Here is an 18,864-nt window from a genome sequence, read left to right on the forward strand (position 1 = left end):
CCCAAAGGGTTGCTGCGTTTTATTTGCTTTGGTTCTGGCAGGCGAGAATCACTCTGTATTTTGGCTCATATTTGTTAAATTATCCAGTGAGGTTTAGAGAAGCAGGAAGTACATTTTTTAAAGGAACAATTTGGAAAATACCAAGAGGCCCCGACACCTCACTGTTGGACCATTTATTTCCTTGAACTTTCTTCTTGGATTGGAGGATCCTGGGGGCTTGGGTCTCTCTCTCACTTTCTTCTGAGCTTAAAATAAGCTTTGTTTTTAAGTTTCTCTTCTGCTCTGTTAAAATAAATGTGATGTTAGGTGACTCATCCTGTTAAGGAAGGTTCTGGGGTGGGTGGAGGTTTTGACTTAGGACATAGATGAAAATCACCTGAGGGTACAAATGGCTTTTGACATCTTTTCCACTCAGCAGCCCTTGGGGTGGAAATTAGTGAGTGTGGCTTTGCTAAAACAGCACGTGTGTGCGTGTTCATTCACTGAGTTTGCGCTGGCTTTGTGGTTCCCAGACACTGAAGAGCAGCAGAATGTGAAAGAGGGACCGCGGGTCATTTATGATGAGAAGAAGGGCACCGTCTACAGCTATTCCTATTTCCATTTCGTGTTCTTCTTGGCTTCCCTCTATGTGATGATGACCGTCACCAACTGGTTCAAGTGAGTGGCCTGTTGTCTTAGACGTTTCAACGGGGCAGTCTTTTAAAAATTCAAGTCAAGTCCTGTTCTTTCTTTCTTTCTTTCTTTATTTTGTGAGGAAGATCGGCCCTGAGCTGACATCTGCCAGTCCTCCTTTTTTTTTTTTTTTTTTTTTTTTTTTGCTGAGGAAGACTGGCCCCGGGCTAACGTCCATGCCCATCTTCCTCTGCTTTATATGGGACGCCGCCACAGCATGGCTTGACAAGCGGTGCGTCGGTGCGCGCCTGGGATCCGAACTGGAGAACCCCAGTTCGGGCCACCGCAGCGTGTGCACTTAACTGCTTGTGCCACCGGGCCGGCCCCAAGTCCTGTTCTTTAAAGTGCTGAGACACAGCTCAAATCTGGAGTCCACTGAACTCCTCTCCAAGTCCTGCTGTCCTCACAACCTTTACAGAAGCAGTTCTGAGTTCTTAAAGTCTGTCAGCACGCTTTTAACCCTGGGAGTTGGCAGTGCTTACTGCGCCTTTAAGAAAATGGAAGGTTAACTCCGCCTGAGCAGCCTTGAAGAACACAGTAATAGTGTTGGAGGAAAAACTGGGAATTCTTAAGCAATCATCTGCTTTCAAGAAAGAGAAAATACCCGTCTTTCTACTTTGTATTTTGTCAGTCTTTTTTTTCCCTTTTTTACACTTTCATTACAAAAGTATGAAACATCTTTTTTTTAAAAAACTGACTAATGTGGAAGTCTGAAAAGTAACAGAGAGCACCCTCGCCCAGTAACCACTGCTAACAACATGGTGTGCATCCTTTCATTTTCTGTGCATTTACAAGCCTATGTAATTTTTTTTTGACATAAATGCGATTACACATATTTTCCTTCTTGAGAGATCTTTTAACTTGGTGATACATGTTGTACCTGACTTCCCTGCCACTACATAGAGATTCTTTTTGTTTCTTTTTGGATCATTTTTTGACTGATCCAGAGTTTCTGTTGGATCATAATTTTTTATAACTTAGGATAGACATTCAGGCTCCTTGTGCTCTTTTATTCATTCATTCGACAAATATTGAGTGGCTCCTATGTGCACACTGTTCTGGGTGGCAGGGCTTATATTGTAATGGGGGAGAATCAAATCAAATCTAGTATGTCAGACCGTGATGAGTATGGGGAGAAAAATAAAATGAGGAAGAGGAATAAGGAGTGACCAGTGGGGTGGGGGTGGCGAGCAAAACAGTTTCAAACAGAGTGATCAGGAAGGTTTCATTGAAGAAATTCTTCCCAAACATCCTCCTGAGGGAGAAGGCGGGGGCAGAGTTTCTAATGTTTCCCAGTGATACTTTGAGAATTCCTGGAGACTTTCGCCTTGCGAAGCTTGAGGAAGAATAGAGGGAAGTACAAATGTTATTGAGGATATAGAGAGGTTGGAACTCTTACACTCCTGGTGGGATTGTAAAATGGTGCAGCCACTTTAGAAAACAGTTGGGCATTCCTCAAAATGTTAAACATAGAGTTTTGGTATGATCTGGCAATTCCACTCCTACATATATACCCATGAGAAAAACAGCAACGTTTGTCCACACAAGAACTTATACACAGACGTTCATAGCAGCATTATTCATAATCACCAAAAAGTGGGATCAACCCAAATGTCCACCAACTGATGAATGGATAAACAACATGTGCTGGAAGTGGGAGGGCAGCTAAAGGGTGCAGGATTTCTTTCTGGGGTGGTGAGAATGTTGTAAAATTGATTGTAGTGGTGGTTACACAAGTCTACGAACATAATAAATCGAATTGAATAAATTGAATAAATTGAATTGTACACTTTAAATGGATGTGAATTATATCTGAATTGAGTTGTTACGAAAAAAAGAAAGAAAGGCTGGAGGGGGCAGAAGCAGGGAGACACTTGGCGGAAGAGACCTTCTCCCCACCTGTTCTCTTCCTGCTCTGACCGTAGCCGGGTCTCTTGTTTCCACAGCTATGAAAGTGCCAACATCGAAACCTTCTTCAGCAGGAGCTGGTCCATCTTCTGGGTCAAGATGGCCTCCTGCTGGATGTGTGTGCTGTTATACCTGTGGACGCTGGCCGCTCCCCTCTGCTGTCCCTCTCGGCAGTTCTCCGTGTGAGGATCTGAGCAGCCCCCTTGGTTCAGCAGGCCTGCAGACTGGAAGTGACGTCCTTTGAACAGGTGTCCCAGGGGTCTGAGCAGTGACTGGCGCTTTGGGCAAGCTGGCATCCCCTGGCTGGCTTGAATGGGTCTGAAAAAGTTTTCAGAAAAAAATCTCCTAATCAGCTTTTTAATTCTGAAATTTGAAGAGAAACTATCAGTTTGTCCCCCCAAAATTGAAATTTTCAACCAAAGTGATTATAGGTGATAATATATTTTGTATGTGTTTTATACCTAAAAACCGAGATGGTAATTAGCTTAGTCTTCTCCTTCTTCATGTTTTTACCAAAACAGAGTTTGGGGCACAACATCTTAGCACAGGGATTAAAAACTTACTTTGTGTGGCCATCCTTCTTATTCTTGGAATAAAAAAATATGCCAAAATCGTGAGCCTTCAGCCTCTGCCAGAATGCAGGGGCTCCCACCCCTCGGCCTGCAGCCCCCTGCCCACGGCTCCCTGGTATTTATAGGGAACAAGAGGAAACACCTGCTTTGAACTCCACCTTTGTGCTGTTTCCTCCTGGCCCCCAGCATTTCCCTTCGAAGTTGTGATGCTGGGAATCAGACTTCGCTCTCTGCCCTTGCCCTTCCCAGAGGTCCCGCATCCTTCCTGGGTTCAGCATCTTTGTTATAATGTGAAGAAGCACAATTTGCCGTCACCGCCCGTGTGGCCCCTCACCGTGTTATCACTACCTGATCTGAGTTACTGCAATAAGTGTGACTCTTGTGGTGTTATTCACATGATTAGGGAACAATCTTCATGTTGTTTTCTTTGCCTTAACGGCGGAGGGCTATAGTTCTTACTCGTTTGTGCTGTTAATAGTAATAATACTTTAGGACCTTACCTGAAAAGCTGCTTCTTGGCTGAAGCCTGCTGCACCCCTTTTCCAGTTGTTAAGGTCAGCCCCCTGGTTTCTCCTCCACCTTGAGGCCTAAAAGCAAAAGCGCTTTTGTTTTCTAGATCTTTAATGCGACCACACCGTTCACGTCCATTGTGGGTTTTGGGGAGTAGGTTTTCTGAAGTGAAGATCCCAGGCAGCACTTCAGACAGGGCTGACCAGGTAAGGCCTATCGTACAAGTTGGGAAGTGACCACATATACTTAGAAGAAAAGGTGAGTGGTAGGGGCATTTAATTAAGCCATAAACAACATCCACAGAAATTTCTAGAATACATACTTGTGAAGTAATACTCATGAGATTTGACTTTAAGCAGCTGCCCAATATGTCCATTTTCAGTGTTGGTGTTCTCCGTCAGGGAAGAGTTTTTACTCAGTGGAAAGTCCATTAGCGACCCCAGTGGAGTCATGGTGGGGACGCTCCTGTTATTATTTCATTCAGGATGGAAAGAATCCTCTCGAGCTTCCTGGCAGAGAGGGTCTGAGAATGAGAGGACTCGGCCTGTGCTTTCTGTCTGTGCCCTACTGTACGCCTTGGCAGAAACGAGTCCCACCTAAGCTGGGCTCCAGTGTGCCAAAATGCCGGCCTGGGAAATTGGTCAAATTCTTCATTTCTACTCCTTTGCCCTCCTCCCAAGAAAACAAGGGGGGAAACAAATACAACAGATGAATTCCTCTAGGAATTGCCTTATTTACAATGTTTGTGATTCAGTTTTAAAAGGTACTCTTTATGTGTATGTGTGAGAGAGCCTTGTTTTGTAAACTTGATCAAGTTTCTTTTTTTATAGGCCAGGAGCTCTTTGAGCTCTGCGGGTTGAAGGTCGTCTGGAGTCACGAATGAGTAGCCTCCCTGTGTGGCCAGTGGGAGTGGGAGTGCTGTGGGACGCGTCGGGTGGAAGGGAGGGGTTGTGTGGGTAGCAGTGGCTGGTGCAGTGCCACATGGCTCTGGGGAACCTGAGACTGGCTTTAGGAAAGGCCACGAGGAGAGGCAGATCAAGAGCTGGGGTGGTATCAGTAACTCGTTTCGTTACGTTTTCTTCCTGCTAGGGTCTCGCTGGGTCTGGCCAGCCGTGTGCCTTTAGAACTGGCCCTTACAGCAGGTCACAGTCAGGCTGACAAGGCCATGTATCCCTTGGCTGGCCTTTCTTGGGCCCCTTCCCCTGCAGAAAAGCTCAGGGAAACACAGAGGAAAGGACATTGCCATTGGCAGGGCCCTCGGAGCTTCCTTCCTTAGCCTGCCCAGCCAACCCACGCTTTCCAGCTGCATACGGCTCGGTTTGTGACCTGAAGTTCCTTTCTGAAGGTTGGTCTGATGCAGGAGGAAGAGTTACAGTCACTCTGACTTTTACTCTCAACTGAAAGTTTAAGCAAGTTTATCTGAATGATCAAGAGAGATGTGGATGTACTCTGAGGACTGAGGGCATATAAATAAGTTGACTTTCATGTTATTAATTGTAATAAACAATACTCAGGTGATGAGTCAGCATTCATGGGTTTAAAGAACCTACATTTTTGTGCTATTGTGGGTTAAGAAACTGGAAAATTTGTGCCAATTGCTTTGAGTTGCTATAATGACGGTGTTCATTTGATAAACTCGCTGATACCTTTTTAAAATAATAGACCTTTGCTTCCTACAACTTTTTGTATATGATTTAAAAAGTGCATTCCCTGAAGCTGCTGGTCAGACTCCCTTAATGATGAAAGCTCGAGAAGATTTTTAAAAAACTGTATGTGTATGTTTCCTCTGTGCTGTTCATATGATGTGGGAATTTTTTCCCCTCTCGTTTTCCTGAGTGGAAACTCTCAAGTGGGGGAAGGGAGTGTTGCTGTGTACCTAGACGTGGCACCTGACTAGAGACTTTTCTATCAAAGCCTTCGGAAACCCTCCTTTATCCTTACTGGGTTGAGTTTTTGTAATGCTGGTTAGTTGATTTTGCTTTTGTCCTCATAGTTTTTTGGGAAATGGCTTGAAGGAGTTGTTTGCCAGAAGAATTTGGAGCTCCTTTGTAGAGTAGCTGGACTGTATGTCTGTGGGGTGATGGGGCTTTGGGGTTCTGGTGCCCCTCGGGAATGACCATCGGGGGGCTCCCACAGCACACTGTTTATTTCTAGTCCTCAGAGGATTCTTCATTCTGGATGTCCTCTGTGTAGTACTAATCACCCCTGGCATTGTCACATCTGCCTTTTTTTTTTTGGTGAGGAAGATGGGCCCTGAGCTAACATCTGTTGCCAATCCTCCTCTTTTTGCTTGAGGAAGATTGTCCCTGAGCTAACATCTGTGCCAATCTTCCTCTATTTTTTGTATATGGGATGCTGCCACAGCATGGCTTGATGAGCAGTGTGCAGGTCCACGCCCAGGATCCAAACCTGTGAACCCGCTGAAGCAGAGCGCGTGAACCTAACCACTACACCACTAGGCCAGCCCACCTCTGACTTTTTAGGAGTATGTACTCATTTAATGTTGGCCAGTTTCCCACCATTGGTGCTTCAAGTCACCCTGCAAAGGGAATCCCAGAGTCTGTATTTAAGCTGTCTGGGCTTTTGTCTCCCTTTCCTGCCTTTCTAAATAGCATCTGATTTTGGTGTCCATTCGTGTCCTACCCCTCTGGGAAATGAAAGAGGGCTCACCCTACGGCTAAGGAGGGTCTGACCTTGAGCTGAGGCCCTGCATGTGCAGAAAGAACACTGGGCCCTCCTTAACCAGGGACGGTGCAGTAGCCGCTTGGCTCTTTGAACTCCCTAGGATATCTCTGTAATTTGCTAATAGAACTAACTCCCTATGACTTTGTTGTTAAGGCCGCTGTGTTTCCTGCCGTCTTTAATATATTTGTAAAGCCTCAGACATTTTAATCTAGTGTTGCATTTCAGGCAGAGATGGGCTCTAATGTTGGAACTACTTTACAGGACCGGAGAGCTGTTTACACAGGTCTTTAGAACTAACATTAGCCATTCTAAAGATCTTTCTTTCTCTTTTTTCCCCTTAGAAAATCATTTGCAGAGGCATTCATTTTGAAAGGGGAAAATATTTGGCTTTTACCAAAGAGGTTTGTTTTTTTTTTTTAAAGCAAAATCCTTTCAGAAAAAACTTAATTGGGGAAGGGCGGATTAAGAATACATATGTCCAAATCCACTTCTATAAAATTTAATTATATTTATGTGAGTAACGTAATGGAAGAATTCTTTAAGGTAATCCTTTGGGGTAAAGGATCCTGGGAAATTCTCTCAGGTAAAGAGAGCTTGCAGCAGATGCGTAATATATGTCTTGAGAGCTATTTATAAGAAATTTAAGAGGATTTTTTTGCTTTCCTTTATTGAAGATTTAAGGTTTTTTTACTTTGCAAAAAAAAACTCTACAAAAGTTTTATAGTCATACTTTGTTAATTTTTTTAACTTTTCTGAAACAATTAACTGTAGCCAAATTATGTGGTTATGTCTTGCTATTAGAATTTGGAAATGTAATATGTGTGGTAAATCTACTGTTTGAAATTTATAATGGTCTCGGATATGGTTAGAATTTTGGTAACTTTTAAAATAGTTATTTTTTTCCCTTTAGTCACAAAGGCAACTATGGATTTATATTTGTTTTTTGAATGCTCATTTTTCTATGAAATGTCTGAAGTTGACCAGTCTTTTCCTATGTAGAAAACTCAAAACTTGTTAACTCTGTACTTTAATAAAATTAAAAAATTGAAAATCACGTTGTTTTTTCTCCCTTCTGTTGGATACATTTAATTGAAGTCCTCCAGGTAGTTTCCAAAGATGTTGCCTTCAAATGTCAATCAGCTTTCTCTTAAGTCAGACTCATAGAGTCTGTTCTGATTCTTGAGAATGAAAATACCAACCTGAAAACCCAAGCTTTTTGCCTTCTTCGCTACTGAATATCCCTGTGACCTGCCTCCTTTTTCCTGTGCTTATGCTAGTGACCCACTATCTGAAATATGACACTTAGGATAGGCGTTGAAAGAAGGTTGTGTTAGTCTTCCAACCTGGTCCTTCTTTTTCAAGATTTGGCTATTCTAGGTCTTTTGCATTTCCCTTTAAAGTTTAGAATTAACTTGTCAATTCCCTTGATGGGGATGGCATTGATTGTTTAGATGAATTTGGGAAGAATTGATGTCATAGCAACACTGAGTCTTCTGATCTATGATTATATCTTTCATTTATATAGATCGTCTTTAATTTCTTTAGTAAAATTGTTACCATTTTCATCAAAATTTCAAAGAGGTATTTAGTTGCAAGTAGGTCAACGTGACCCTGATGCGGGGAAAGGGAACTAATCTGGGCATTACCAATAGGGCGTTACTTGTAGGAGTGGAAGTATGCATTCTTATCTTAAGAGAGTGTGTTCTTTAATGGTTAAGCAGATGTACAGTGTATGTTTGAAAGCCATAAATCAGGCTTCTTAGTTCTAGCCAAATGAGTTTTGAACCCAAATACTTACCCCATATAGCTCAATATGTGAGAATCTCTCGTCAGGGTCTTTGTCAGAACACATGCGCATGCTCACGCACTCAGCGAAAGTGTACCCAAGTGTTCACCTGTTGTTCTGTCTTCACAGCAGCAGACCCACCCTGCTCTCCCCCTCCATGTTTTGGAAACTGTTCTCATGGTTATAGCAGGAGCAGCTATGTTCTTTCCGTACAACTCCCCCGTCACAGCTACAGTTAACTGATCCAGGAGTGGACTTTCCATCCAGGCTGGGCAGTCAGCCTCTCTGGAAATTTCAACGTGAAACTGAAAATGCAGCTTTAGACTGGCTGCTGTCTTTTTTTTTGTGCGTGTGTGTGTGTGAGGAAGATCAGCCCTGAGCTAACATCTGACGCCAATCCTCCTCTTTTTGCTGAGGAAGACTGGCCCTGGGCTAACGTCCTGCCCATCTTCCTCTACTTTATATGGGACACTACCAAAGCATGGCTTGACAAGTGGTGCGTCGGTCTGCGCCTGGATCGGAACCTGCAAACCCTGGGCTGCCGAAGCAGAGCGCACACACTTAACTGCTATGCCACCCGGCCGGCCCCCTGCCTGCTGCCTTGAACCAAGGAGTTGGGAAACTTAAAAGATGTTGTTAATGGCTGTTTTAGGCATCATGGCCACAGGGAGAAGGCCAATGTGCAGGAAGAGATAGGATTAAAGCAGATGTGCAGAGGAGCAGTTGTGAAAGGGGGGGGGGGGGAGAGCAACAGTGGACTTCTGGATTTCCTATGGTGTCCAACCCCCAGTTCTAGTCCATTCTGGAGACCCAGCTTAAAATAATAACGATAGCTCACGTTTGCAGAGCACTTGATGTTGCCTGGCGCATTTCTCACAATGATCCTATGGACGTTACTGTTCCAATCCTCATTTTACACATGAGGAAAAAAGGCAAACTTTTAAAAAATCCTTACTAAATGCAATTGTTTTTACAGAGGTTACCAAATCTCACCTCTCTCCCTACCACCTTTCCCATCTCCTTTTCTCTTCTTTACCGCCCTCCACCCCTAGATCTTCCTCTTTAGGTCAATTTGTCCTTTTCATGAGTAGAGCTTTCTCTTGGCTTCTCTATTCATATAATAATCAGTAAGGAATTGCATTTGAGTAAGACTGGACCTCGGCAGCTTAAACATCTGGGATTTTGGTTCTGCATCTCAAGGACAAAGGTTACTGTGAATTTCTGGCTTTTTTTTGTGGCCCTCAGGGGCTGCTTTGCAGATCCATCTTATCTGTGTTCCAGGCAGAAGACCAAGGAAGGGCGAGGGGCTCCCTGGAGAGAAGCACATTGCATATTTTAGGGCAGGAATTATGAGGGTCTGGAATATCTTGTTATTGCCAGAAGACAAGAATACTTTCAAAGACCCTTTGATGACAAGCTAAGTTATGGCTAATAATGAATTTTATCTAGACATGTTTTGTAATTGTTATAGTATGCTGTGTTTATTTTTCTTCCTTTTAAGGTGAGAATGTGAGCAAAGAGACTGATGAATTAGACTTATAATATTAATATAAATTCACAAGAAGATACAGGTAATTAGGTTTGAGATCAATGTTTAAATGTTTAAGTTATTATAATTTGTTAAATTTATAAGGTTAAATTTTTTAGATTTAGTGTGTTTTAAATATTTAGAAAGATTTTGTCTATAGAAATGTGAGTCGTCTTTGTTGAGTTTCTGAAGGGCCTGAGAGAATCAATGTATTAAAATTAGATTTTACTTTGAAATTTCTTTTTTTCTTTTTTTTGTGTGTGTGTGAGGAAGATCAACCCTGAGCTAACATCAGATGCCAATCCTCCTCTTTTTTTTTTTTTTTTTTTTTTGCTGAAGAAGATTGGCCTTGAGCTAACATCCATGCCCATCTTCCTCCACTCTACATGGGACACCTCCACAGCATGGCTTGACAAGCAGTGCGATGGTGCACGCCCAATATCCGAACCTGCAAACCCTGGGCCGCCGAAGCAGAGCATGCACACCTAACCGCTGCGCCACCAGGCCGGCCCAACCCCAGAAATTTGTAAAATATAATTTTAAAAATTTGATAAACATTTGGGTGTGCTTTATCAAATTTATAAGCCAATTAGACATTAATAAAAAACAAAATCGGCTAATAAAATATTAACACAAGATTAATTGATTTGTAAATAAAATAACGCTTGAGTTTGAAAACTTAAAAATTATGTTTTAAAATATATAATTTAAATATATAAAATGTAAGTTGAAACTCAACTTATTTATTTTAATGCGTAAAAGCTCTCTTCAGACATAAGAAAAACTCAGTTGACTCTTTGGGTGTATCAGTCAGCAGAGGCTAAGCTATGCTGTGGTAACAAGTGACTCCAAAACCTCAGTGGTTTACAATGACTGAAGTGCAGTCTCGCTCACATTACATGTCAGTTGTGGGCTGTCTGCAGCTCTGCTCTGAGTTGTCTTCACTCTGGGAACAAGGCTGATACAGCAGTCCTTATTTGGGACGTTGTTGAGGAAGAGGGGTGGAATATGCTACCCCACAATATGCCATTTCGGCAGAAGGATTGTTTTGAGCTGAAGGTAATTGAGAAGAAGATAGAAGTAAAGTTCTCTGCCCTCCCCCTATTTGCCTAAAAGTGAGACATAAATTTACAAAGGTGTCCCTCCTCCCCTCTCTCTGAGGAAGGACAAACATTAATCCCTGGAGACAACTCTGGACCCTTCTCAGTGGAGAAGGTGTCACCTTAAATCTGCATAACAAACCTTGGTCTTGTTTACCAGCTTTTCCTGGTCACCTCCCCGTAACTGGCCTGCCCCATACCTTTCTTTCTTTCACCTTTAGCTGAAGATGGTATTTAAGCCTGAGTTCTAAGCCACTTTGAGAGTTACTCATTTTTCCCTGGATATCTCCTACGTATACATGAAGTATAGAAGGAAGGGTAGTGAAACAGGCCACCCCCAAATATGTATACATGAAGTATAGAAGGAAGAGTAGCGAAACAGGCCACCCCCAAATATGCCACTTTGGTACATTGGTTATCTTGAGCACTTGAAAAACAGCAAATGCAGGGAGAGACTTTCTCTGAACTCCCCTTATCTGCCTACAGATGGATCCTCCAAAAGGAACTCAGTTGTCATAGATCCCCCTCCCCAGGAGTTACGTCAGCCAGGGAGGATGGACCCTTATCACAGGAGGGGAGAGTAGAAGTCGACATGACACCCAGACAAACTGTCACAAACTATCACACCTCCCATCTATTCTGAGGGCCCATTCATCTTTCCTGCAAGCCACTTACTCCCCTCTAAAAGGCCTACATCCCTCCTCCCCTTTTCCTATAAAAGATGGTATGTAAGTGAATTTTAAGCCACTTTGGGGAGTTACTCATTTTTCTCTGGGTATCTCCTATATATATATGAGCATACATGTCAATAAACTTCTGTTCGTTTTTCTTTTGTTAATCTGTCTTTTATTACAGCGGTCTCAGCTAAGAACTCAGAAGGGTAGGGGGAAAATTATTTTTCCTCCCCTACACTAGTCTCATGGAAGAAAGAGAGAACATGGCAGAAGCACATGGTGACTCCTAAAGCTTCTGCTAACATCACTTCTATCACCTCATTGAGCAAAGCAAGTCCTATGGCCACTCCTGAGGTCAACAGGGTGGGGATATAGAACCCTCCCGCCAGGCGGGGTGCCTCAGTCATGTACCCACACTGATGCAATGAGGCAGGAAAGTGTTATCCTCTCTCAGGGTGGGGCCGCACATCTTTTAAATGATAACACAGTCTACCATAATGGAGGAATAAGGAGATTTTTAAAAATTCTTATAATTTACTTTTTTCCCCCGTCACACATGTTATCAATGTGTCCTAACTTACAGAAGTGATTGTTTCTGGGTGTTGGAATTATGGTGATTTTAATTTTCTTCTTTGAAAATTTCTTCTTTGAAAATATATTTCTTTTGAAGCCAGATTTAAATCTTTAAATTAAAACTTTAACTTAAAAATTTCTATTGTAACCAGATTAAAATTTATAAATTTTATTTGGACAAAAAAGGCAGTGGATAACTAATTTGTTGTTTTTTTTGAGAAAGATTAGCCCTGAGCTAACATCTGTTGCCAATCCTCTTTTTTTTTGCTGAGGAAGATTGGCCCTGGGCTAACATCCGTGCCCATCTTCCTCTACTTTATATGGGATGCTGCCACAGCGTGGCCTTGATAAGCGGTGCGTAAGTCGGCCCCCGGAATCTGAACCTGCTAACCCCGAGCTGCCAAAGCGGAGCATCCAAACTTAACCTCTACACCACCAGGCCAGCCCTAATTTGTGGTTTTTAATACACGAAGGGTGGTGTGTGTAAAACAGTGTTTTAGAAAGATACATCTCACAACATTGAAGGAAAAAATGTACATTGGAGAGCTTGCGTTTTAGGCATATCTCTATTCAACCTGTCAGCTTAGAAAGAATGTGGCTATGAAATGGAATGTGCTTGTTAGATAAATAAATCAGTAAATGGTGAATGTTGGTTAGCTGGGTGGGGAGAGCATATTCTCATGATGGCTTAGAGGCATCTTGTATTAGGAGATACATTCTTTTGTGCTTCTCTGGCTGATGTCATGAGATTCTGACTTTTGCCACCAGGGAAGATTACGTTTCTCCTTGGCAGGAAACTTTATATGTGGTGCAGTTTGGATTTCACTGCATATTGCCACAGCAAAACTTGTGTGCTTAATTGACCCTTCCTTTGCTTCTGATTTTCCGGTCTGTCCCAATCCTACTGATGAACTGGCTTTTTGTAATCCAAATTGGATCTCTGCCTAGTTGGTTGTTTCTGTTCCACTTCTACTTGGTGGTCAGGACTAAATCAGATTTTCAGTTCTCCCCTAACCGCACCGTTTTAGCTTTTCAGTGTATTTAACTGAATTCTCGTAATGATGACCCTAAACTATTCTTCACTTCCTCTTTGTCCCATGGAGATGAGAAAGCCCACAAGACCATGGTGATGGGTGACTTATAAGTTCCTCCTCGCTTAGATAATCTCTGAACTGAACAAACTTCAGGTTTGCAGGGAGGCTCGTGATTCAGCCTTGTGATTCTGCCGAATAAATGGTGATAGAATCAATCTCTCAATCTTTCTTCCATTATTTCAAGTAGTAACTTTATTTATATATCTTCCTCTCACCACCCCACCTACCATGGCCTTTTTTTGACCCATGTGATGACATCTCTTGAATCAGTTTGCTCTTTGATGACCCTAAACTATTCTTCACTTCCTCTTTGTCCCATGGAGATGAGAAAGCCCACAAGACCATGGTGATGGGTGACTTATAAGTTCCTCCTCGCTTAGATAATCTCTGAACTGAACAAACTTCAGGTTTGCAGGGAGGCTCGTGATTCAGCCTTGTGATTCTGCCGAATAAATGGTGATAGAATCAATCTCTCAATCTTTCTTCCATTATTTCAAGTAGTAACTTTATTTATATATCTTCCTCTCACCACCCCACCTACCATGGCCTTTTTTTGACCCATGTGATGACATCTCTTGAATCAGTTTGCTCTTCTCCATCTCCAAGGCCGCTGTCTTAATTCACCTTAGCAACCCCAGGGTAACTGCAGCAATTGCCCAACTGGGTCTCCCCATCTAGAGATACCCCCAATCCATTCTCAGCCATGGTGACCTTTCAGGAATGTAAATCGTCACCTTGATCACTCTTGTGTTGGAAGCCCATTGCTGTCATACTGCTGGCTTTCAAGTCCTTTCAGATCTAGTCTCTGTCCCCTTTCTAGTGTACCTCGCAGTACTCTCACCCCAATATACCTCATGTCAACCTTACTATATTACTTCTGGTCCTGCCAAATGTCCTTCCTCGACAATGAACTTTGTTTCTGCTTGGAACACTCTTCCTTCCCCTATTTCTACCAACCTCTCCATTTTTCAAGAGTCCTTTCAGGTATCATGTTCTTTAGGAAGCATTTCTTTTTTTTTTTTTTCCCCTTTAATTTTTGCTGTTTTGAAGATTTTTTTTTTTTTTTGCAGGAAAGATTCACCCTGAGCTAACATCTGTTGCCAATCTTCCTCTTTTTTTTTCCTCTCCAAAGCCCCAGTACATAGTTGTATATCCTAGTTGTAAGTTGTTCTAGCTCTTCTATGTGAGCCACTGCCGCAGCATGGCAACTGACAGACAGGTGGTGTGGCTCCTTAACTGGGAAGCGAACCCAGGCCGCCAAAGCAGAGTGCGCCAAACTTTAAGCACTAGGCCATCAAGGCTGGCTCTAGTAAGCATTTCTTGATAGCCCCCTCTCAGCCTAACCCCTGATCTGATTTATAGATGGAACATAATACTTTCCATGGCATTGTAATTGTCCAATTATGTGGTGGTATCCCCCTCTCCATGAGGCCAGAGATTATGGGGTTTTTTCACCATTGTATACCCAGCATCTACCATAATGCTGGGGTGTGCAATTGCAGTTTGTTAAATGAACAGATGGATGAATGTCTTCACAAGGAGAATCAGTGATTAGACCACGTTGGATAGTGATATTGGGATACTGGGAGGCACAGAGTCTGGCACCATGTCATTACTGTCTCACTGTGCTGTCAGGAAAGGAGTGAACCCCAGTTGGGTTGTCTGCTCCTCTACATTTTCTCCAGGCACAATCCCTTCCCCAGTCTTCCCTCCACAGAGTTATAGTGATGGGCTCCTGATTGCCACGTTCATAAACAAGACTGCCAACAGCCACTCCCCATCCAGGTTAGGGGGTTGGGGACTTAGCTGGTAAATTATTCTAGGCTGGCACTTGACCCAAGGTGGTCCAGACGATGTCCCTTCCCCCGGCACTTGGAATCAGGACAGAGAAAGAGTCGTCTCCCTGCAGGTGACTGGACAAGCACCATTAATTACAGGCCCTGTCCATGGTCGTGTTTTCTGCCATATGGACCAGAGAAGCGAGAAGCCTGTTTGCAACAAGACAAGATAAAGCTTTCTGAGACAAGATGCAGGATAGTGAGAGAGCTCTGATGGCTTTTCCAAACTCTGGTTCTAGGATCTTCCTATGGCCCAGACACTTTCCTGATCTGGAGTTTCCACAAAACACTCCCAAAGCCCTATATGAAATTTCTCTTTTTATTATTGGAATTGGTATGAATAATTCACATTACTAGAAACAACTACTGTATCACTTTCTGTCTCAGGGCCCTAAATCTGCTTGTAAAGTAAGTACGGTGGACATAAATGAAGACTGCCTAAAGGAGAACTAGCAACGGCTCTTTATCCAGAGCTTGCTATGTAGCAAGGGAGTCAGCCATCATCACTTGGGATTGGCAGAGACTCAAAGGCAGGCAGAGGAGGGGGAAAGCTTTCTAGTGGAAAAAAGGGAAGACTCCAGTCACTTATGCCCTGACTGGAGGTTGATGGCGTCAGGAGGCTGTAGGCGGGCTACCTAGAAGCAGGGCATCCCACGTGATGGGTTAGGGGCCCATATGTAGCTTTCTCTGGTGAGTCCTAAATTGGAAATGGGGGCAAAAATTAAGAAAGTTGCCAGTTATTAGCCAAGTCCTGGCTATTTTGGGTTGATTGCTACAAGAGTTATTGTTTGGCTTCCTGGACTGGTTGCTACAGGTTGTGGGTCAGAGTTTTATTTTCAGTCTGGCCATTGTCTGTTTGTATATTCAGTATCTCATGACGATACCTGTATGTCTTGTTTACTGAGAAACTTTAGAGAACTTCTTAAATTCATCTGGTTAAGGGTGTAATGTGTGTAGGAACACTTTCTGATTTTGGAGAGTGTCTTAGGATAAGAGGCACAGAAATCAGAGTATATGCATCAGGCCAGGAGGGTTCCAGGATATGTAATCAGGAGAAGCCAGCTTCCCCTCCCATGCACCCAGGGCTGGTGGAGAAGCGATTAAGTACTGATGGATCTTCAACATTCTCCAGCTTGGAAATCCACTGGGAGATTGAAGGTGAGCACCTTTCAAATCATTTTGCTGAACCTTATTTTCCTTGACAGCAGTCCCTCTTCTAAGTTTTGACTTTGGGGGCTGGTGAAATGGGGAGTGGATCATCTCTGCTCCTAAAGCTGCAACTAATCCCCAGGCTGCGCCATGTCCCCACCAGTTCGTAAGTGCCATAGGGCAAGGAGCCCCTAATATACAACCGAGCAGGAGTGAGCAGATGGGAAGCTAAAAGTGTTCTTGGATCTCATCCAATCTACTTTCTACCACCGCCCCACAGAACATCTGAAAAAATAGTGGGGAAACAGATTTAGAGAATGTATTCGTTTCTATTGCTGCTATAAAAAATTACCACAAACCTGTGGCTTAAAACAGCACTAATTAATTAGTTCACAGTTCTGTAGGTCAGAGGTCTGGGTGGGCTTGACTAGGTCCTATGCTCAGGGTACCCCAAGATGTTGGAAATCAAGATGTTGGCTAGATGGGGCTATTATCTGGAGGTTTTGGGCAGAATCGGCTTCCAAGCTCTTTCAAGTTATTGACAGAATCCAGTTATTTCTGGTTATTGGTCTGAGGTTCCTGTTTCCTTGCTGGCTGCTGGCCGGGGGCTGCCCTCAGTTCCTCAGAGCTGTCTTATTCCTTCCCACATGGACCCTCTACCTTCAAAGCAGCAAGGGCACATGGATCCTTCTCACACCTGAATCTCTCCAACTTCCCCTTCTGTCTTTTAAAGGGCTCGTGTGACTAGATCAGCCCCACCCAGATAATCTCCATATTTTAAAGTCAGTTGATTTGCAACTTGAATTACCTCTGAAGAATTCCTTCACAGAAGTGCCTAGATTCGTGTTTAACTGAATGACCAGGGAACAGGAATCTCAGAGAGGCCATCTTTGAATTTGGCCTACCACAGAGAGATCATGGTTTACACTATAAAGGAACTTTGAGTAGAATAAAACTCTTGTACCAATTCTGGGTAATGTGTGATTATTATTTGGAGGTGGAGAAAGAGGATGAACACTTCCTGACCACCTATATATTAGTTGTAAAAAATAGATCCCAAAAGTATATGGGCTTATTTCTCATTTGCAAAAATGTCCAAGGCAGGATTCTGGTTGGTGAGTGGCTTTCCTACCCAGTGATTCAGAGACTCAGGCTCCTTCCGTATTGTAGCTCTCCACTTCCCGAGGGCCTGTTACCTGCATCCAGTTGGTACAAGATGAAAGAGAACATGGAGGAGGCGCATCTGTTCCTTCAGCTTCTGTCTGCACAAGCACACATCACTTACAATCATTCCCATGGTGAGAACTAGTCACATGGCTGTGCCTAAATGCCAGGGATGCTTGGAAATACAGTCTAACTGTGTGTCAATGAAAAAGAGGAAATGGATTAGTGAACAGTAGCAGTCTCTGCTTCAACCTACTGTATGCTGGCATTTTATGTAATTCTCATTCAACTACCACCACAATACTTTACTGAAGAAGCAGCTGAGATCCAGAGTAGTCAAGTAATTTGCCCAAAGTCCCACAGCTATTATTATATGGAGGACCTAAGTCTGGATCTCAATCTTGTTTGACTCACAAGATCTTATTCTTTCCAGTCTGACATATTGGCTCCTAGCTGGAATGTCTGGAGATCAAGCTCATGTCTGGAGATGGGTTGGATTATAATTTGATTATTATGGCTGTTTTTCTCCAAGTGAATCAGAATTACCTAAGGGGCTTGTTTAAAATGTTTAATTCCTATTGCTACCCCACTAAAGCTTCATTCAGGCAGTCTAGGTGGGGCCCAGGAATCTGCACTGAGCAAGCTCCCTGGGTTATTCAGATGTAATGTGATGTTTGTAATATGCCAGTGCAGCTGACTCTTCTGGAACAGGGGAAATGATTAGGTGAATTCCCAGTTGTGATCTGGAAAAGTGCCCCTCTCTGGGAATTAAAGTCCTGATCTGTTTATGAAATTCTGGGGCTTCTCCAGAGTAGGCACCCTCCCAACACCCACAACAGGAATGAGGTCATGGGGGCGGATTTCAAAGAATGGTAGCAACAGAGCCCAGTGAGTACAGTCCGTGCCTGCCCTAGTGGTCCTCTTCTCTGCCCAAAGCCCACCCAGCTGGGCCCTGCAATGCTCAGGTTGGGGTCACTGGTGGACCCCTCTAACAGCCTCCTTCAGATCTCTGGAGAACTTGAACCCAACTTTCCTAACATCTGCGGAATCTCATGTAATGGTGACATTGGCTGTTTAGGTCACTTGTTCAGCCAATTTATCACCCTGTCTTCACTGAGGATGGACTGTTGGCAGACTATGCTAGATAGACCTGTAAAGGAAGCAGAGAGAGATGGTGCCTGCTGTTAGGAGCTTGCAGCCTAGCAGGGTAAACCTATCGTTAGTGATGGCAGCTACCATTTACCGAGGGCTTCTTACATATTAGCTTATGAAAACAACCCTGAGAAATTGGCACTCTTGGTGCTTTTACAAAAACTGAGACTCAAAGATGGTAAGTAATTCAATCAAGGTGATCTAACCAGTTAGTGGTGATGGAGCTGGTCTCCAGGTCAGGCTGATTCTAAAGCCCTTGTGCTTAGTTCCTTTGAGTAATGGGCTGAAAGGTAGCTGCCCCAAAATATGTCCACCTCCTAATCCCCAGAACCTGTGAATGTTACCTTTGCAGATGTAAAGACATTAAGGGTCTTGAGATGAGATCATCCTGGATTATCCAGGTGGGTGACAAGTGTCCTTACAGGAGACACAGAGCAGAAAACAGACACAGAAGGTGAT

General features: G+C 43.3%; 1 protein-coding gene across 1 annotated transcript in view; it reads left to right on the top strand.

Annotated features, from left to right (window-relative positions):
- The window catches only part of SERINC5 (serine incorporator 5), a 90,413-nt gene extending 83,012 nt beyond the window's left edge, over window positions 1–7,401 (top strand). The window contains exons 11-12 of the mRNA XM_087430124.1: window positions 513–657; window positions 2,619–7,401. Coding sequence (XP_087286250.1) covers window positions 513–657; window positions 2,619–2,766 — 293 coding nt within the window. The 3' untranslated portion in view covers window positions 2,767–7,401. The remainder of the gene's footprint in view (window positions 1–512; window positions 658–2,618) is intronic.
- Window positions 7,402–18,864: the final 11,463 nt, after the last annotated feature.

This window comes from Ceratotherium simum, chromosome 4 (genome assembly GCF_057802395.1).
Source record: "Ceratotherium simum simum isolate JZ-2026a chromosome 4, ASM5780239v1, whole genome shotgun sequence".
Lineage (NCBI taxonomy): Eukaryota > Metazoa > Chordata > Mammalia > Perissodactyla > Rhinocerotidae > Ceratotherium > Ceratotherium simum.